The 21102-nt window shown below is 37.5% G+C and overlaps 2 protein-coding genes across 2 annotated transcripts in view; one reads left to right on the forward strand and one right to left on the reverse strand.

Moving 5' to 3' along the window:
- LOC142352049 (4-hydroxyphenylpyruvate dioxygenase-like) overlaps positions 1–3970 on the forward strand; it is a 44541-nt gene extending 40571 nt beyond the window's left edge. The window contains exons 9-11 of the mRNA XM_075404396.1: positions 1874–1990; positions 3258–3380; positions 3772–3970. Of these exons, the coding sequence (XP_075260511.1) occupies positions 1874–1990; positions 3258–3380; positions 3772–3849 (318 nt within the window). The 3' untranslated portion in view covers positions 3850–3970. The remainder of the gene's footprint in view (positions 1–1873; positions 1991–3257; positions 3381–3771) is intronic.
- Positions 3971–4527: 557 nt separating this feature from the next.
- LOC142351723 (uncharacterized) lies at positions 4528–20533 on the reverse strand. Its single transcript, XM_075403868.1, has 3 exons — positions 19473–20533; positions 5777–5944; positions 4528–5359 (listed from the first exon to the last, which is right to left on the reverse strand). Exons 1-3 carry the CDS (start codon positions 19798–19800, stop codon positions 4584–4586), a joined length of 1272 nt encoding a protein of 423 aa, XP_075259983.1. The 5' UTR covers positions 19801–20533; the 3' UTR covers positions 4528–4583.
- Between the last annotated feature and the right edge of the window lie 569 nt (positions 20534–21102).

Consider the following 21102-nt stretch of genomic DNA (forward strand, 5'->3'; position numbering starts at 1 on the left):
TTTTTGCAAATTTGCCCCTTTTTTGTAGGTTTTTTTTCACAGTATCACAATAATGGGCGTCATTGGACTTACAATTGTTGTCATCCGCAAAAAAATCAAACGAAGATTTTTTTGTTTTTAGTGATCAGCTCAATATTTAATTGATTGGGGGGAAATCGTTATCGTGCATAATTTTTCGTGCAATTTTTTCGTTTTTGCCTGTATTTTTCGTTCTTTTTGTAGACGTATGAAATATACTGGATATTGAAAGGCCTCAGTTGCTCTCTATTGAGGTATAAAATACTCTCTCCAAGATTTCATTTGATGCGTAATGTTTCTAATCAGTACGAATTTCATTCTTTTTTTAAAAAAAATGTTTTTATAAACTTAAGCCGCTTTTGCTCATTTCTAGTCGACTTGTTGCCAAGTCGATTTGAGAAAATGTCCCATGTTTTGTTCCAAAAAGTACTGGTTAATCTTCTTAGTACAAATTTTTTCTGATGCCATTTTGATTTGGTTATTAGTGGTTTTCAAAAAATGGACAAGGAGTTTTGGTCGAAATTAATAATTGTAACTAATTGATTTTTATTGCCGTCTTTTCTAGTATTCATATTATGGTAGCCACAGGTCTCATAGGCCCTCTAGAGTAGAATGTTTTTTTGTAGTTTGTTGAACGATATGTTGGTGTGTTAATTTTTTTTATCTCTTCCTCATTCATTTGGTAGACAATTAAGTGAAAAATTTAGATGAGCCAGGTCGGAACTTAATGTGCAAACGCACATTACCGAGCCTCCTTGTTTGTATATACTTTGAATTATGAGGAAAGATTATGAAAAAACGTTCATATTACAGGTTTATTATGCTCAAATTTGTTCCGTAAAATCATCATCTTTGCAAGATGAGTAGTTGCGTTGCATGACCTTGGAAGATTGTATCAAGTTCTTGCGAAAAAAATTAATGTCAGAAGAAATTCAGCTTAAGGTCCCTAAGCTTTAAAAAACTTATTTAAAAACGAGCAAAAAACGAGCAAAACTTGAAAAGTGTTGCAGAATCGAAATGTCCGTATAATCGATATAAAGTCCTTTCGTGGACCATTTGTGTCTAGCGTGCTCTTTTAATGCTTATGATAGGAAGGTCGAGCGTGGTCATTTCATTATTCCAGGCCTGAAACTGGTTAAAAACAAGGGAATTTTATGATAAGTTCTTTTTTTCAAATCTTTTTAAAATGGATGGACTAGAAACTTATTGTTCTAGACTAGAAGCATTGCTATTGTTATTGGACTAGAAACAGACAATGTTCTCTCACAATATGCACACAAAAGTGCATGAAAAAATTGAGTTCTTGACAATGACACTAACTATATCATGAATATAGGAAAATATAGGAAGCTGTCAATTGCTTGCGTACTCCAATTTAGACTACCCACCTTACAAAGTAGGCAGAATAAGGGATTAAAGTCCCTTTGACATGAAATCAAATCCACACTTTATCTAGCTGTTAATAACAGTGTTTTCAATGGAATTTTGATTCTGAAGCCATCTCAAGAAGAAAGCATTAAAAACTTTTCTTCAGAAAGAATTTGAGTGAGAAGCGGACAAAATGCGTTTTGTAAATTGACCTTGGCTGATATAAAGTTTAGCACATAAATAATAGGTAAAGAGTAAACGGTATAAATTTTTTTTGGTACTTTCAGCTCACTCGTCCCCAATTGCGTGTTTTAAATTTACACTAATATTTTTTTAAAAAAAGGTACTCTTGTCTAAGGTCTCATCTAACATGGTCTAATAAAGCCCAAAAAAATGTATTCGCTGCTTTTTCTTAGAAATTATTTTCATCATTAAGAAATAATGACCATTTTAAAATCATTCTCATAAATTTTTATTGTAATTGCAGGTTCAGTCGTGCAGAGATAGAGGGATGAAGTTCCTGAGTGTCCCCGGCACTTACTACTCTCAGTTGAAGGACAAACTGAAGGAATCAAACATCACCATCACTGAAGACATCGATATGGTAAGACATCCAAGTTTCCGGTTGAAGTTTCTCCCCAGTTCTTGGTACAGACTTATGAAAAGACATTGCTCGACCCAAATGTACTATGAAAAGACAATTCTGGACTCATTTGAGCTATGAAAAGATATTAGCTGGACTTAAAGACATTCTGGACTTTAGCTCGACTCAGATTTTTCGCAAAAGACTTTAGGTGGACCCAAAATTTTACAAAAGACTTTAGCTTGACCCAATAATTAGGCTGGACTTAAGCTCGACACAATGTTTGCAAACAAAGTCGAGTTAAAGTCTTTTCATGGGTCCATCATTGGTCTTCTCATAAGTCTGCTTTTCTGCCATTAAAATTTTCCGTGCACTACTTCATATAACGTAGCCAGCGTGTATGCTCCTTCATTTTTGTTACGATTCAGAGAAATCACTAATCCCTCAAAAACCTGCATTATTTTCAAAAGAAGATAGTTCATAATTTTGGATGGGAAAACCAACTGAATAACGACGAGATTTTGTCATGGCTAATGAGACTAGGACCAATACACGTATGCCAGCTGGTTTCATTGAATCAATTAATTTGGTACTATACTCGAGCTGCCATAACTCTTTATCTTAAGATTTGACGAAGACCTTACGGATTTTGGCAGCTTTCCAGCTGTTTCTTAAGTTGGACTGCTGGTGCAAAGCTGTTTAGTCTTGCTCCGGCTCTGCTTCAGTATGTACAGATGAACAAAAAATAAAAAATTTAGCATTTTGAAAAAAACAGACTTATGAAAAGACTAATCGTGGACCCATGAAAAGATCTTTACTCGACTTTGTTGGATATCAAATGACTAATGGTGGACCCATGAAAAAACCTTAGCTGGATTTTTTTGTTTTGAAAACACTTAAGCTCGACCCATGAAAAGATATTAGCTCGACTTTAAGTAGGAAGTTCGACCGTGTAATTATAGTCAATAATGCCCCCCCTACTAGACTTTTAAAGTCTTTTCATAAGTCAAGACATAGGCCTGGGTCTGATTTCATACAAGAATCATATTTGATGTCATACTGTCCATAATTGATTAATTAGTGCGCTCCTGGTATGAATTCAAAGAAATCTTTTATGATCCTTGTATGATTAGAGAAATTTCGAATATGATATAGTAAGACTTTATATGGATATGTTACCATCAAAGCAATCATGAAAACAATGTTAAAACATTATATATCTCTGGCAAAGGTCTGAGCAATTGTTATCATTCCACCGCCAGATTTTGACGCTTGGGATTTATTTCAGCTACAGAAACTGAAAATCTTGGTCGACTATGATGAGAACGGATACCTGCTGCAGATATTCACAAAACCGGTTCAGGACAGACCAACTCTCTTCATTGAAATCATCCAGAGACACAACCATCAGGTTAGTTTTGTCTAGAAATTTCTAGAATTTCCGAGAATTTAAATAGATTATTCGAGAAATGATTATCCCTCAAACCGATGTAAGAGTTGGGGGTAATTGTCTATGGGTCGGGTAAAACTATATAAGAGTGGGGGGGGGGGGTAATGGGGGTAATGGGATGAAGAGGGGAATTTTTAGATTTTACCCCCGCAAAAAATGCCCCCCAAAATTTCATCAATTTTTAGGCTTTTGCAATATTTTGATTTGATCCTCGAAATGAAATTCCTGTTATTTCTTGCCTAAAATACTGTTCATTGTCAGTCATAAAGTTTATAACCATAGGCAGTATTTTTTTTGTAAAAAAAAGCGGTTTGATGTGATTCGTGGAATATTGTAATAAAATGTTTTTCAGGGATTTGGCGTTGGCAATTTCAAGGCTTTGTTTGAGGCCATAGAAGCAGACCAAGCCGCAAGAGGAAACCTTGTTTAGATCTGATGTTTACTATATTCTAAGAACTCTATTTGTAGTTAGAAAAACAGATTAATAATTGAACACTATACTAAACCAATGCTTTGTATATTAATTATCAATTTAAATTACCTCAGCATAATTTTTTACTATATACCATAACAAAACAGGTAGACAGTGCTAAATAAATAAATTAGTCATTAAAAAATTAAAATTTTTAAGCGATCGATGATGTTTGTGCTTGAAGGAATAATCGTTCAAATATATTAAACTCCAGTTCCTTAAACGGCGTTGATGGTCAAATCTTCACGTCAACTTAAGTTTCTCAGAGTCAATAGAAGATTTCTGAATCGGTTTTTTCCCCTTTTAGAATTTCTGAAAGTAAATGTATAGTAAATAATTCACACCCCAGTTGTGATATTAGTTAATTATACTTGCTCTTAATTATATAATTATATACGTGTTCCACCTCTTACCAGGCGTCACAAAAAAGGCATTAATTTTTGGTTTTCGCCCGTTTTGACTTCAAAAATTTTGCTTCTGTGAAATTTAATATTTAGATCATCTGTTCTGTACAACCCCCCCCCCCCCCCCCTCCACGCTTCTGTTATAGTTCTTTTAAACAGAATAACGTGCTATAACACCACATAATATGCAACTGGGGGGGGGGGGGGGGGGGGGGGTCGTCGTAATAGGCTCTGGAAGAGGGGGGTTACAGAGTCCATAAATTCAGTAAATATTCGGCCAATCTGCACTCATATGGATTGCAAGTAGTTTCCCTGTCTTCGGATTTCGTTCACGCGAATGGGCAGCATTGCCTGACTCTCCTCGTCACGTATGGGCGAATGTCTTTCCCTCGAGTAACTTCCGGGCGAATATCTCCCATTTGACACTCTACAATTCCGTGGGGGAGGGATCTGACGGGCGACAACTTTGACAACCTTACTATTTTTTCGTTTCTTCAATTTGTATAACTCTTCTTCATATTTTTGATCTTTTCCGAGCATTATTCCGATCGGAATATTAGTCCGCGATACAAACACCAAAGCGTATGAAACGTGTGCAATTATCATCAGCACAATCAGTATCGATACCGTAATTTTGTCGGCTAATCGCGCGGTAGCTTGAACGTCCTTGATAAGAGACAAAAACGCGAATATAATTATGTTTACGCATAAATATAATATAACCCCAAGCATGTAAACGTCAAGGTAGGTTAGGTAAGAAATTAGGGGTAAATTTGCGCTGACCGAAAGCTTAAAAGCAACTGCGACTAGTAATAAGTTAATTCCAGCGCCGATTCTGGTCATGTTATATCTGGGTTCGAAAGCGTAAATTGTTAATGAGAGAACGACTAAACAGAACATAACGAGAATGTTGTTCAGGAAAAAGTACTGCGAGCGACGACAGACTCGACATTTTCCGACTACGAACCCGGCGGTACTTCCGAGTTCGACATCACTGTTTGGTGTTTCGGGTAATTTCTCGCTCTCAACGTGTTTGAACAAAAACCATTCCTTAGATGTAAAACCTTGTTAACGCCTTGATAATTCTGTTAAAAATATAAAAAATGACATGGAAATTACCGTTTGAGTCAATAATTAATAATTTAACCAAAAAACTTATGAGTTTTGTTATTTACAGACTCAAACTGCTCTCGTTAATCCTGAAATGTGGTCGTGAAAAGTGCTGTGATGTGGTGTTTCCCCAAAGATCACATGACAGTTTTCTGCAAATTCTGACCCTAATGATGCTTATTTTTATCCAAAATATCCTAATTTGTCCAGCTTCATTCTAATTTTTTCGAGAGAATCTATACATTTTAAATATTTTTTGATGGTTTTTAACTATCAATTTAAGTGAGGGTATAGCTATGAAAAATTTTTCAAATTTTTTTAGGGGCTTGAAAAGTTGCTCAAAACATAGGCAACCTTTGCGGAAGGTTAACAAGGTTGTTCCTGATTGGCTCTGAAGTTGTTCACATCCACAGTTGGAAGTTTACGATCTTCAACTAGCAGTTCGATTTCATCCGCGTGTCTCTCACTTGACACACAAATGCTCAAGTCTTGTACATCTCTAGGGAAGTTTTCAAGCTCCAAGTTCTCGTAAAAATCTCCTGAAACCATTTAAGTCAACTCAATTGTCACCCACCACCCCACCCAAATTAGGTTGTTTTTGATAACATCAATTTCAAAGTTAAAGTTTAGCGTGTTAAATCGAACAAAAATGTTCTAGCCATAAGCCCAAAATCAAGGAACAATAAATTCGAAAAAAATCACATAAAAGGTGCATATAACTAAATATGTTTCTATGGCAAAAGCAAAAATAAATAAATTTTCGTTCTTCAAATTGGTTTTAGTGAGTCAATCATTCGTTTTAAGATTCACAAATGAGTAACCGTCAACCTTTTTGACATTTTCGACGACTGAGAACAAAAATGAACAAAATAAACGTTTGCTCCCATCCACAGCTGTCCCAAAAGAATTGTTTCCCCAGTGAAAACATTTTTAGGTGATTTATTTCCCAAAGAATGGTCCATTTGATTACTATAATTTCAAACTGCTGGGCAAAATAATGGAAAAAAATGCATTTGAATTTAAAATAAAAATTTGGTGGCAGTTTTTATATCACAGAGCTAAAATTGGTTTTTTTCCAATTGTCAAATTGCCTCAAAAAAGTGCAATAGTTTCAATTAATGAAGGCGTTCTAAAAAACATGAAGTATGTGAAATATTATGGCATCTACCGAATAGATAAGACGACTATCCAATTCTTTCGCTAATAATGACTAGAACTATAGCTTTGGAAAATTAGCTCCAATGTAATTTCTTGTTTCCCAAGAGTGATGGGAATTATTCTTTTTCAAAATATGAAACCGTTCGGTTCCAGCCAAAGTTAATAATAGTCGAAATATGGAACAGCTGGTGTAGGGTGTTGTTTACAACAAAATTTTATTAAAAACATTTCTTCAATAAGATTTATAAGAGTTAAAAAGCAAAAAGCTATGAATGGGTGTGGCATAAAAATATGACCATGCTTTCAGTTTAGTGAGCTCTTACTGCTCAGAACTATTTCGAGTTTCCACTTAATATAAATTGGCTTCTACGTTTTATTTAAACAAATAGAATTTGTTGCAATTTTGGCCATTATGTATATCTGTTTGAATCGATTTAACAACTTAGCTTTATATAAGAATAATGGAAAAAATGAGAACTCAAACTACAACTCCTCGCCCAGAAATAAAAATTTCAAATGGTTTATTACTTGATTGATTCAATGCTTCAAGGGCTTCCAAATTTCAAAGGTATTGCGATTGTTTTCTCCTTGAAAATTGTTAAGCGGCCAAATTTAACTGAAAAAATATGGGGGGCTTCCATTATTCCCCTAACCAATTTCCGGAGGTTTGTAACAATAGATTGTTCCCTCCATTATTATCTTTTCTCTAAATAATGCCATCTTGGGTTTATGACGATCATCGGTGAAGTTAAACTTCTCTCTCATTTAAAAAAAAACACTTTTTGTTAAAACAACTTTTTCTCATTTTTCGGCAGCTTATATGTTCGTTTTAACCCATCAGAAGCACCAATATTTCGCTCAGTATCGATTTCCTTCTCACAAACTGTCGGGCTTATTTCACAAAAAAAGCTCAGAAAATCTCCCAAGCCTGATTCATTGACTGATCAAAAGAAGATTCAACTGCAGAAAAAATTAAGTCTTGAGTGTCTCTGCCGAGATAAGTCCAAAGTCTTTAAGCTTAGTCTATCTATCAAGACTCGGCCTCAAGCCTCAAGAATTTGAAATTCTGAATATCCGTGAAAAGAGCAGAAGAAATCAAGTTTTGGGGGTCTCTGCCGAGATAAGTCGCAAGTCTTTTAGTTCTGCGCATTTAGCTCCTTTGGCCATGCCTTGCGGGCCATGGCCATGCCTTAGCGGCCCGTGGGACTTGATATGAAACTATCACAACCGAACAAACTATCCGAACCAAAATTCAATTTTAAAATGGGGGTTTAATTCCGTGGGGCTTTATTTCCTATCTAAAGTTAAGTGGGGTTTTTTTCCGTGGGGGTTTATTTCCTAGACCCCTCTGCCGAGATAAGTCCCAAGTCTTTTAGCTAGGTATATCTATCAAGACTCCGCCTCAAGCCTCAAGAATTTGAAAATCTGAAAATCAGTAAAAAGAGCAGAAGAAATCAAGTCTTGGGGGTCTCTGCCGAGATAAGTCCCAAGTCTTTTAGCTAGGTCTATCTTACAAGACTTGATCTCAAGCCTCAAGAATTTGAAAAGTTGAAAATCTGTAAAATGAGCTGATGACATCTGTGAGTTGGGTAGCTGTTTCGTTTGTCCTAATTGGTCCAAAACAACTTCTTAGGGCAACAAACTTGAAGTTTTGGAGCTCATTGTTCATTAATAGTCCCCTTTTGATAGAGAACTAAGTGCGACAATTTATCTCATTCCCTGAGGAAAACAAGTGCTGGACACCAAGATGAGGACACAGCGCAGGTATGTGCCGGACGGTCTTTGGGCTGCATTCAGGGTCCCGGTTCAAGCTTATAATCTGGACAAAATTTTCGTAATGCCCCTCCGTCTGGTCCATTCCTGAATTGGGTTTAGCCTATACATATTTTAGGTCATTTCGGTCAGTCTGGTCTGGCCCGTATCAATGCATCGGTCTATTTGTTCTGGCCAATACGCATACTTCGGTCTGTTTGGTCTGGTCAATGCCAACATCTTAGAACCAATGGGAGACAAATTTCAGTTTTTTAACCTCAGTGGAGAAGTAACATAAAAAAATTAGCTCTCATCAGCTTCCAAACAAAATCTTGATCTTATCAAGTCCGAAAATCCAGACCACTTTTTTAAGCAGCAGCTGATCTTCAGCAATTGGCAGCAAAAGGTACTTTTAACAAATAAAAGATTTTGAATTACTGCAATCTGCGTGGTCGCCATTATTAAATAATCTTGGTTTATCTTGATCTAAAATTTAAATGTTTGCTGATTATTTCTTATTGCCAATCTTAATGTTTTCTCCGATCTTTGATGTTTCTTCCTCACTCCTTCAGCCTTTTAACTCTCGTTTTTTTAATTTCCTCTCGTTAATCAACTGAGCTCAATTCCCCTCCTGTTGGATGACATTGCTCACGAAAAGATTCCCCTCTCATTGGGTGAGTTCAAAAAAATTTTGGGCGCGTTTCTAATTCATCAAGAGATTAATTCAGCTCAACACAATCATCTAGGATAAGCTATATTCACATTTCGTCCCACACGATTGGGTCGCTAATTATCAGACAAACTCAACCAATTGCTGCGTTCAACTACGGAGCTCACGACAAGAGCATAGCAGCTGATCCTCGTATAATAACAACAGAAAGTGGCTGAACTGCTCTGTCTAAGGCAATGGAATGTCCCACTGACTGATATTTTCCACTATCAGCTATCAACGACATGCGCAGTAAGGCCTTCGTCAGAGTCCTCGACAGACCACCCAAAACTTCGATCGCCAGAGGGATGGACAGAATTTTTTGTTGAGCACAGCTATTTTCATACTGAACATATTTTTGATCTTCAGCGACTTCAAGCGCACAGCCAGACCTCTGCCGAATGAGAAATAAGGTTCGGTTTCAGTGAGGAAGTCACGGTTATGTCTAGAGCAGCAGATTGGCCAGATTTTTAAGAAGGCAGACAGACAACTCCCGGTCGAGAGTTATTTCCGCAATGAGATTGCGTTTTTAAAGTTCTGGAGACAAATAAGCTGCTAAAAAGGCGTAAAACTATACGACTGCGAACTCTATCGTGCCTCAAAATCGCATCTCCCCTTCGATTACAGAAAACTGCATGGTCACCAAATGTTTACAATGTGCCTGACTTGCAATGAGGACACTTTCGTTCTGGATCATAAACCGCAATCCCTCGCCTGTACTTGACACTGATTTGAAAATCCTTAGCCGAAATGTGTAGACCTGTAGCGGGAGTTGGAGGCGCAGCAAACCACGCGCCGGAATGAGGCAGGCACAGTGATTTGAGTCTTGCTTTTTCCCTGGTTGACGTCCAATTTCTTATTAGGACAGCAAATTTATTTTTGTTAAGTGCTTCTTGGATCTTCCTTTGCGTGTGCGAAAGCAGATTGAACGGTTGAAGACTCTCTTGTAACTCTTTAAAAGTGTCATTTTCTGAGGGAAACTTACTTGTTTTTTTTTGTTGACCAGCTCATCTGAGGCTATTATTGAGCCCAAAAATTCACCTTTGTATTGCTCTTGTGATTGTCTGGAGCCTAGTCCCGACAAATTGATAGGTAAGGAGGATTGTTTCCATTCGTCATCACCAATAATTGAGCCAACAATTTGATCCAACACTTCTCTTTGGCCGTCATGTGATGTTTCCCCAAAGATTATATGACAGTTTTCTACAATTTCCGACCCTAATGATGCTTAATTTTATACAAAATATCCTAAATTGTCCAGCTTCATTCTAATGTTTTTGAGAGAATCTATACATATTAAATATTTTTTGATGGTTTTTAACTAACAATTTAAGTGAGGGTATAGCTATGAAAAATTTTTCAAATTTTTTTATGGGCTTGAAAAGTTGCTCAAAACTTAGGCAAGGTTAACAAGATTGTTCCTGGTTGGCTCTGAAGTTGTTCACATCCACCGTTGGAAGTTTGCGATCTTCAACTAGCAGTTCGCTTTCATCCTCGTTTCTCTCATTTGACACACAAAAACTCAAGTCTTGCACATCTCTAGGGAAGTTTTCAAGTTCCAATTTCTCGTAAAAATCTCCTGGAACCATTTAGGTCAATTCAATTTCAAAGTTAAAGTTTAGCGTGTTAAATCATACAAAAATGTTCTAGCCAAAAGACCAAAATCAAGGAACAATAAATACGAACAAAATCACATAAAAGGTACATATAACTGGATATGTTTCTATGGCAAAAGCAAAAATAAATTTTCGTTCTTCAAATTGGTTTTACTGGGTCAATCATTCATTTCAGGTTTCACAAATGAGTAACCATCGACCTTTTTGACATTTTTGACAACTGAGAACAAAAATGAACAAAATAAACTTTTGCTCCCATCCACAGCTGTCACAAAAAAGTGTATTTCCCCAGTACAAACATTTTTAGGTGATTTATTTCCAAATGAACGGTCCATTTAATTACTATAAATTCAAACTGCTGGGCAAAATAATGAAATAAAAATGCATATGAAATCAAAATAAATATTTTCTGGCAGTTTTTATATCACAGAGCTAAAATTGTTTTTTTTGTTCTCTCCTTGAAAGATGTTAAGCAGCCCATTTTCACTGAAAAATTATGGGGGGCTTCCATTATTTCCCTAACCTAAATCGGTTGGTTTGTAACAATAGATTGTTCCCTGCATTTTTAACTGCCTCAAAAAGTGCAATAATTTCAATTAATGAAGGCGTTCGTTCTAAAAAACATGAAATATGTGAAACATTATGGCATCTACAGAATAGATAAGACGACTATCCAATTCTTTCGCTATTAATTACTAGAACTATGGCTTTGAAAAATTAGCTCCAATGTAATTTCCTGCTTCCCAAGAGTGATTGGTATTATTCTTCTTCAAAATATGAAACCGTTCGGTTCCAGCCAAAGCCAATAATAGTCAAAATGTAGAACAGCTGGTGCAGGGTGTTGTTTTCTACAAAATTTTTTTAAAAACATTTCTTCAATAAAATATAAATGAGTTAAAAAGCAAAAAGCTATGAGTGGTTGTGGCATAAAAATATGACCATGCTTTCAGTTTAGTGGGCTCTTACGGCTCAGAACAATTCCGAGTTTCTACTTAATATAAATTGGCTTCTACATTTTATTTAAACAATTTGAGCCCTTCTTCAAATAGATCTTGTTGCAATTTGGGCCCTTATGTATATCTGTTCGAATTGAATTTAACAACTTAGCTTTTATATAAGAATAATGGAAAAAATGAGAACTCAAACTACAATTCCTTGCCCAGAAATAAAAATTTCAAATGATTGATTCAATGCTTCAAGTGCTTCCAAAATTTAAAGGTAGTGCATTGTTCTCTCCTTGAAAGATGTTAAGCGGCCAAGTTTCACTGAAAAAATATGGGGGCTTCCACTATTCCCCTAACCTATTTCCGGAGGTTTGTAACAATATATTGTTCACTCCATTATTATCCTTTCTCTAAATAATGCCATTTTGGGTTTATGACCACCATCGGTGAAGTTAAAGTTCTTTCCCATTTAAAACAACTCAATTTTTTTTGTTAAAACAACTTTTTCTCAACTTTAGTAGCCTAATTGTTCTTTTTAACCCATCGGAAGCAGCAATATTTCGCTTAGTATCAATTTCTTTCTCACAAATTGTTGGTCTTATTTCAAAAAAAAGCTCAGAAAATCCAGCAAGCCTGATTCATTGACTGACCAAAAGAACATTCAAATGCAGAAAAAATTAAATCTTGGGTGTCTCTGCCGAGATCAGTCCCTAGGTCTATCTATCAAGACTCGGCCTCAAGCCTCAAGAATTTGAAAATCTGAAAATCTGTAAAAAGAGCAGAAGAAATCAAATCTTGGGGGTCTCTGCCGAGATAAGTCCCAGGTCTTTTAGCTAGGTCTATCTAGCAAGACTTGACCTCAAGCCTCAAGAACTTGAAAAATTGAAAATCTGTAAAGCGAGCTGATGACATCTCTGAGTTGGGTAGCTGTTTCTGTTGTCCTAATTGAGCCAAAACAACTTCTTAGGTCAACGTACTCGAAGTTTTGGAGCTCATTGTTCATTAATAGTCCCCTTTTGACAGAGAACTAAGTGCGACAATTTATCTCATTCACTGAGGAAAGCAAGTGCTGACCCCAAGATGAGGACACAATGCAGGTATGTGCCGGACGGTCTTTGGGCCGCCTTCAGGGTCCCGGTTCAAGCTTATAATCTGGACAAAATTTTCGTAATGCCGCTCCGTCTGGTCCATTCATGAATTGGGTTTAGCTTATACATATTTTATGCGAGTTCGGTCAGTCTGGTCTGGCCCGTATCAATGCATCGTTCTATTTGTTCTGGCCAATGCGCATACTTTGGTCTGTTTGGTTTGGTCAGTGCCTATATCTTAGTAGCATTGGGAGACAAATCTTGGTTTTTTTAACGTCTGTGGAGAAGTAACATTAAAAAATTAGCTCTCATCAGCTTCCAAACAAAATCTTGATCTTATCAAGTCCGAAAATCTTATCACAACCGAACAAACTATCCGAACCAAAATTCAATTTTACAATGGGGGTTTAATTCCGTGGGGCTTTATTTCCTATCTAAAGTTAAGTGGGGTTTTTTTCCGTGGGGGTTTATTTCCTAGACCCCTCTGCCGAGATAAGTCCCAAGTCTTTTAGCTAGGTATATCTATCAAGACTCCGCCTCAAGCCTCAAGAATTTGAAAATCTGAAAATCTGTAAAAAGAGCAGAAGAAATCAAATCTTGGGGGTCTCTGCCGAGATAAGTCCCAGGTCTTTTAGCTAGGTCTATCTATCAAGACTTGGCCTCAAGCCTCAAGGATTTGAAAATCTGAAAATCTGTAAAAAGAGCAGGAGAAATCAAGTCTTGGGGGTCTCAGCCGAGATAAGTCCAAAGTCTTTTAGTTCGAAAATCTGAAACTCTGTAAAAGAGCAGAAGAAATCAAGTCTTCGGGGTCTCTGCCGAGATAAGTCCCAATTCTTTTAGCTAGGTCTATCTATCAAGACTCGGCCTCAAGCCCCAAGATTTTGAAAATCTGAAAATCTGTAAAAAGAGCAGAAGAAATCAAGTCTTGGTGTCTCTGCCGAGATATGTCCCAAGTCTTTTAGCTATGTCTATCTGTCAAGACTCGACCTCAAGCCTCAAGGTTTTGAAAATCTGAAAATCTGTAAAAAGAGCAGAAGAAATCAAGTCTTGGGGTCTCTGCCGAGATATGTCCCAAGTCTTTTAGATGGGTCTATCTATTAAGACTCGGCCTCAAGCCTCAAGAATTTGAAAATCCGAAAATCTGTAAAAAGAGCAGAAGAAATCAAGTCTTCGGGGTCTCAACCGAGATAAGTCCAAAGTCTTTTAGCTGGTTTATCTATCAAGACTCGGCCTCAAGCCTCAAGAATTTGAAAATCTGAAAATCTGTAAAAAGAGCAGAAGAAATCAAGTATTGGGGGTCTCTGCCGAGATAAGTCCCAAGCCTTTTAGCTAGGTCTATCTATCAAGACTCGGCCTCCAGCCTCAAGATTTTGAAAATCTGAAAATCTGTAAAAAGAGCAGAAGAAATCAAGTCTTGGGGTCTCTGCCAAAATGTTTCCCAAGTCTTTTAGCTAGGTCTATCTGTCAAGACTCGGCCTCAAGCCTCAAGATTTTGAAAATCTGAAAATCTGTAAAAAGAGCAGAAGAAATTAAATCTTGGAGTCTCTGCCGAGATAGGTCCCAAGTCCTTTAGCTAGGTCTATCTGCCAAGACCCGGCCTCAAGCTTCAAGAATTAAAAAATCTGAAAATCTGTAAAAAGAGCAGAAGAAATCAAGTCTTGGGGGTCTCTGCCGTAATAAGTCCTATATCTTTTACCAAGGTCTATCTATCAAGGCTCGGCCTCAAGCCTCAAAAATTTGAAAATCTGAAACTCTTTAAAAAGAGCAGAAGAAATCAAGTCTTGGGGGTCTCTGCCGAGATAAGTCCCAAGTCTTTTAGCTAGGTCTATCTAGCAAGACTTGACCTCAAGCCTCAAGAATTTGAAAAACTGAAAATCTGTAAAACGAGCTGATGACATCTGTTTCGTTTGGGTAGCTGTTTCGTTTGTCCTAATTGATCCAAAACAAGTTCTAAGGTCAACGTACTTGAAGTTTTGGAGCTCATTGTTCATTAATAGTCCCCTTTTGATAGAGAACTAAATGCGACAATTTGTCTCATTCACTGAGGAAAGCAATTGCTGACCCCAAGATGAGGACACAATGCAGTTATGTGCCGGACGGTCTTTGGGCCGCCTTCAGGGTCCCGGTTCAAGCTTATAATCTGGACAAAATTTTCGTAATGCCGCTCCGTCTGGTCCATTCTTGAATTGGGTTTTGCTTATACATATTTTATGCCAGTTCGGTCAGTCTGGTCTGGCCCGTATCAATGCATCGTTCTATTTGTTCTGGCCAATGTGCATACTTCGGTCTGTTTGGTGTGGTCAATACGTATATCTTAGTACCAATGGGAGACAAATTTCAGTTTTTTAACCTCTGTGGGGAAGTATTATAAAAAAATTAGCTCTCATCAGCTTTCAAACAAATTTTCGATCTTATCAAGTCCAAAAATCCAGACCACTTTTTTAAGCAGCAGCTGATCTTCGGCAAATGGCAACAAAAGGTACTATTAACAAATAAATGATTTTGAATTTTTGCAATCTGCGTGGTCGCCATTATTAAATAATCTTGGTTTTTCTTGATCTAAAATTTAAATGTTTGCTGATTATTTCTTATCGCCAATCTTAATGTTTTCTCCGACATTTGATGTTTCTTCCTCACTTCTTCAGCCTTTTAACTCTCGTTTTTTTATTTCCTCTTGTTAATGAACTGAGCTCAATTCCCCTCCTGTTGGATGATATTGCTCAAAAAAATTCCCATATCATTGGGTGAGTTCAATGATAGTTTGGGCGTGTTTCTAATTCAACAAGAGAATAATTCAGCTCAACACAATCGTCTAGAATACAGTATATTCACTATGCGCCCCACACAATCGGGTAGCTATTTATCAGACAAACTCAACTAATTGCTGCGTTCAACTATGGAACTCGCCACAAGAGCATATTAGCTGATCCTTGTATAATGACAACAGAAAGTGACTGAACTGCTCTGTATAGGGCAATGGAATGTCCCACTGACTGATATTTTTCCCTATCATCTAACAACGTCATGCGCAGTAAGGCCTTCGTCAGAGTCCTCGATATACCGCCCAATACTTCGATTGCCAGAGGGACGAACAAAATTTTTTGTTGAACACAACTATTTTCATACTGAACATATTTTGATCTTCAGCTGCTTCAATTGCGCATCCAGACTCCTCTGCTGCATGATAAATAAGGTTCGGATTCAGAGAGGAAGTCACGGTTATGTCTAGAGCGACTGATTGGCCAGATTTCCAAGAAGGCGGACAGACAACTCCTGGTCGAGAGTTATTTCCACAAAAAGATCGCGTTTTTAAAGTTCTGGAGAAAAATTAGCCGCTAAAAAGCCGTAAATCTATACGATTGCGAATTCTATCGTGCCTTGAAATTGCATCTCCCCTTCGATTACAGAAAACTGCATGGTCACCAAATGTTTACAATGTGCCTGACTTGCAATGAGGACACTTTCGTTCTGGATCATAAACCGCGATCCCTCGCCTGTACTTGACACTGATTTGAAATTTGTAGAACTATAGCGGGAGTTGAAGGCGCAGCAAGCCACGCGCCGGAATGAGCAGGCAGAGTGATTGGAGTCCTGCTTTTGTCCTTGTTGACTCTCGATTTCTTATTAGGACAGCAATTTTATTTTTATCAAGTGCTTCTTGGATCTTTCTTTGCGTTTAAGAAAGCAGATTGAACGGTTGCAGACTCTTTAAAAGTGTCCTTTTCTGAGGGACATTTACTTGTTATTTCGTTGACCAGCTCGTCTGGGGCTATAATTGAGCCCAAAATTTCACCTTTGTATTGCCCTTGTGACTGCCTGACGCCTAGTCTCGACAAATTGATAGGTAAGGAAGACTGTTTCCATGCGTCATCAACAAAAAAGGAGCCAACAAATTGATCCAACTCTTCTCTTTGGCAGTCATCGAAACTTTTCAATACTTCGAGCATCTCGTTTGATGGAGTGTTAGTTCGTAAGGAGTGCACTAGTTTCGGAGTTTCCAATCAGAAGCAAAAGATACCTAATGCAAACTTAGAATTGTTGAGGTGATGTAAATTGTCCATTATAGATAAAACTTTTTGAACTCTCCTCTTCAAACAGGAAGCGACACATTTTTTTGAACCAACTGCAGCACCCAGAACTTTAAAACCGTTTCCCAAATTCCGTTTCACTGCCTGATCAACGGAGGGTAAATCTTTAATTGACTACAGCTCACATTTAATTTTTGTCAAGATTAGACCTCTCTCAGGTTTTTCACTGGCTAGGATTTGTTTGATACGTTTGTTTTATTTGATATTCAGACCCAGCAATAGACCTGTCATCTAAGTACCAAGTGTGTTGCAATAAACTCGGATCTTGGTCATTTGACTTGATATTCTGTATGATTGGTAATTACGTCAAGGAGAACAATAACGGTGCCAGCGAATCACCCTGCTGAACATCCAATGTATTTTGAATGATTGAATTGTCATAAAAGAGTGGTGTGTGCTGAGGGTAGCAAAAATTGGTGAAGGCGGCAAGTCCAAGAATAAATTCATAAGATGTTTTTAATAGGTATGAACGCTTGATCGAGTGAAAAGCTCTCTGGAAATCAATTTGAAGCACGCTTTTGTCCATCTGAACACTAACTATGTTATCGTATAAAATTTCTGACGAATGAATGATTGCCTCAGCGCCTCCGCTAATGCCGACTCCCAATTGCAAACTATCAAACAGCTCAATTGTCTCTGAATTAGCTTCACTTGCCAGACTTTTTGCTATGAAGCGCCGCAACCTTTCGCCAACTGCTATTGGACGCACCCCAATTTTCTTTTCGGATAAAGCCGTGAGTGAAGCGCAGCAGAGTGCTTGGAAATAAAAGCAGGAAAGAATCCCCTATTACCAAAGTTTACAAACTTTATGATCGCTTTCAGAGCAAACTCAGATCGATCAGGTACAGTGCAGTCTACTGCTCGCTGAATATGTTCAGGAAACATCTTAGAGGGATCGGCAGCAGTGTGCTTGCTGATTGTCTTCAGTTGTCCATAAACTATGTTTTCACTGAATTGGAACGCATCAGATGAAGTGTCTTCAGGTATAATGACACCGGGTAAAGGATCTTTTTGATATAATTTTTTCAGTGCTTCTAATGTAGCTTTGTTATCGGGTGCTAAGCCTTCAGAAGTTAAACCTTTAGCAGCTAGGCCAAATTGGCCTTGTAAGCACAATGTTTTGTTCTGATCAGTATTTCTCCAAAACTGTTAGTTCTCTGTCTTTCTGATAATTTCATGGAGAGAGCTTTTGACAAAAGCTTACCATTTTCACCGGTTTTCCAACGATCAAAACGTTCTGCGGGACTTTGGTCTCGATTTCAGTTTTGTTTTTTGCCTCCTCGATTACAGGCACGTAGAACACATTTTAGCAACTGCAAAAATTTTTGCCAATTTGTCTTGTTGTCTGAAGCCGCAACACATTCAAAGAGAATACCTGATAGCAATTAAGACCATCCTGCTCTGAATTTGATAGTACAAAGCGACAGCTTGACTCGTACGAACTCAATATTGTCAATTCCTCGGGCAATTTGTTACTCTCGGACATTATTGAGAGATCAACTCGCTCAAAATATGAGTTATTCAACTGACTGGAATCACAGATTTCTAGTACTTGAACTCTGTGCAGCTTATCTGCGGTATCTGGCAGAAAAGGAACTGTACCTGGAGCTACGTGAAAAAACTCTTTAACACTTACAATTTGCTATTCCTGAGTCAAACCCGTATGCATGTCTTTGCTGGTTTCAGGACTTGTGGTTTGCTTTGTGTGTCTATATACTCTAATTGCGTTGCACCACTCTCGTCGAAAGTTTCGTTTCTTAAGTTGTATTTCATTTTGAAAAAATCTCAGGTTGGGGGAATTAATTTCGGAAAGCTAATCCAACGAACAAAAACTGTTGTATGTTGTACGACGATTGTTTTCACAAGCAAACCCCCAGAAAACTTGGGGGAAAGACTGGGCTATAGGGGGTATTAAGAACAATTTCACCCGATATTAGGCACTTCGTCGATTGTCGCAGACAGGACTCAAAAAGGAGAAGCTTCTGTAAATTTCTCTTGTTTGTTTGTTGATTTCGCTTAACGAGCTAACAAAGCTAACAACGCACGTGCTAACAACATGATTTTGCTAACAAACAAAATTGAACAAACACCGAAAATTGATTATTGAGTACTGCGTTGTCCTTGGATGTGACTATTTTGGATGTTGACAAACAGTTGAAATAGTTTTAGTTGATTTTCGGGCCCAGTATTTGAAACACGCAAAATATAATTCTCCTAAAGTGATTCTACATATTAAGTTCGGTCTGGTCCAGGGTCTGCCTTGGATCTGTTCGATCTGTCCAGAGTTAACAACGTCAATCCCAGCTAACCAATCCCAGCTAATCGGCCCAGCTAACCTAAGCCTGTTCAGTCTGGCCCCGTTTTGACAAAATTTGTTCAGTCTGGCAAAAAGTATGCAAAGTATGTTCCGTCTGGCTCAGGGTCTGGTTTTGTTCGATCTGGCCTAAAATCTGACTTGTCTCTTCTCTCTGGCATCGGGTCTGAACAGTGTCTGATTGGCCCGACTCAGTTTCCGGATCTGTTTGGTCCGGCCCAGGGGTTTGACTTGGGTCTGTTTGGTCTAAACTCCCTGTCCGCAGCCCAAGTCGGTCTGGCCCGTACCTGTTTTGTGTCGAGGACCTCATCCTGGCGATAAAGTTTCTAGTTTCTTAGCTCTGATAACTTTGACGGTGTATGAATTTTCAGCACAATTTAGACGAATGGAAAACTTACCTGTGAGCCTCCAACATAGATACACCCACTTATGACAACTATCCGTACTTTCAACCCTGTGCCAGAATTTCTCCTTCCGTACATACTCCGCATTCGATATCACCAACTTTGGGTCAAAATGTTCCGGTTCATCCTCCCCCTCTCCTTCCTTCGCCTCCCCCTTCTTGTCAGTCGAATCCTCTCCCAGTTCTCCCGGAAGGGGAGCCCATCTGGCCTCGATAAGAACTTCGGCAGAGAACTTCTGACTTTTAGTGTCGATTGCGCTGATGCAGAGATAGTTGATTCTGATCCAAACAAATCGCTCTTTGTCGGCTGCCAGTGACGTCATTCTGACGTCAGGTGAAATTATGTTCTTTTTTCACGTGAATTAAATAAGACTATAATAAATTTATTCAACCGAACTTAGATTTGATCTCCAATTAAAATGGCAGTAAATAAGATAACGTTTGATAATCAACTTTCTAATTTCTAAATTTTTGCTTTGTTTTTCTTTTGTTGAAATCTATAATTATTTTAGCGCATTTATGACATTATATTGAAACAATAAATCCGATGAAAGAAACATTTTTTTTCTAAATGTAACAAAAAAATCAACGAAGCCTTGAAAGCCTGAATTTTTGTCGCGGTAACAGCCAGTAAAACCGTTTTAATTAATAATTATTTCAGAATCAATTTTAGATAACAAGTACGCCTATGTTTTCTTTTGAGAAATGCGCGTTTCTATCCAGATTTTGACTAGCGAAGATTAAAAATTTATCTAAAATTGTAGAAATTATATTTCAGCCGAAACAGGTTGAATTCTTGGTTGAAGTTAATATAGTTCAAAATCGCAGTTGGATAACAAAAGAAACAAAATGTAAAAGGTAAACAGACAACAAATAATTTCAAAAAACGGATCAATTATCTTTCAGACTTTCAACTAAATCGATATACATGAATTCAATCAGATATGGTCAAATTGAATATATGATGAATCAATTTGCATGTCAGGCAAGGAAATTATCCAATGTAACCAAAATCAACAAGGAAAAAACTTTTGTTTTAATTAAAGTGGTCCAGGCCTTTCTTACTTCAATCGGTATGAAAAATCTATGAAGCATGTAAAAAGGAAGTCGTTGTGGAAAAGGCCGCCTGCCCTAGTCCAGACCGAATTCTCAACTGGCAACTGGGAACTGTTCTTAGCATAATTCGAAACATTTTAAGAAAAATTTCTTAAAGTTCCTCAGGTAATACTGGGTGGTTATCTTGCATTAAGATCTTGCAAAACTATTGCAAAAATGGTCTTCCTGCAAAATCTTGCAAAATTAATGAAGAAATTGTTTTCTTGTTAGATCTTGCAAGACGAGGGGTAAGTTGCAAGATTAATGGTTATATTGCAAGACTATCCTGCACGATTTTGGAAGAAAAAATTGTTTTATGCCATTAGAGGTCGAGAGGGGTGCTTATAAAAAGTTATCATCAAACTTACATAAAGTGATCTATGCCGTAGGAGAATACAGATTACTATATAGTGTTTTAGAGTCAATTTTAATGTTTCGAAGATTTCAATTGATATCCAACTACGTAGAACAAATTAACAAAAAGCTTGGCATCGGTATCTTAAATAATCAGTATCGAAATATATCATTAT

Source organism: Convolutriloba macropyga, chromosome 13, assembly GCF_964194025.1.
Source record: "Convolutriloba macropyga chromosome 13, txConMacr16.3, whole genome shotgun sequence".
Lineage (NCBI taxonomy): Eukaryota > Metazoa > Xenacoelomorpha > Acoela > Convolutidae > Convolutriloba > Convolutriloba macropyga.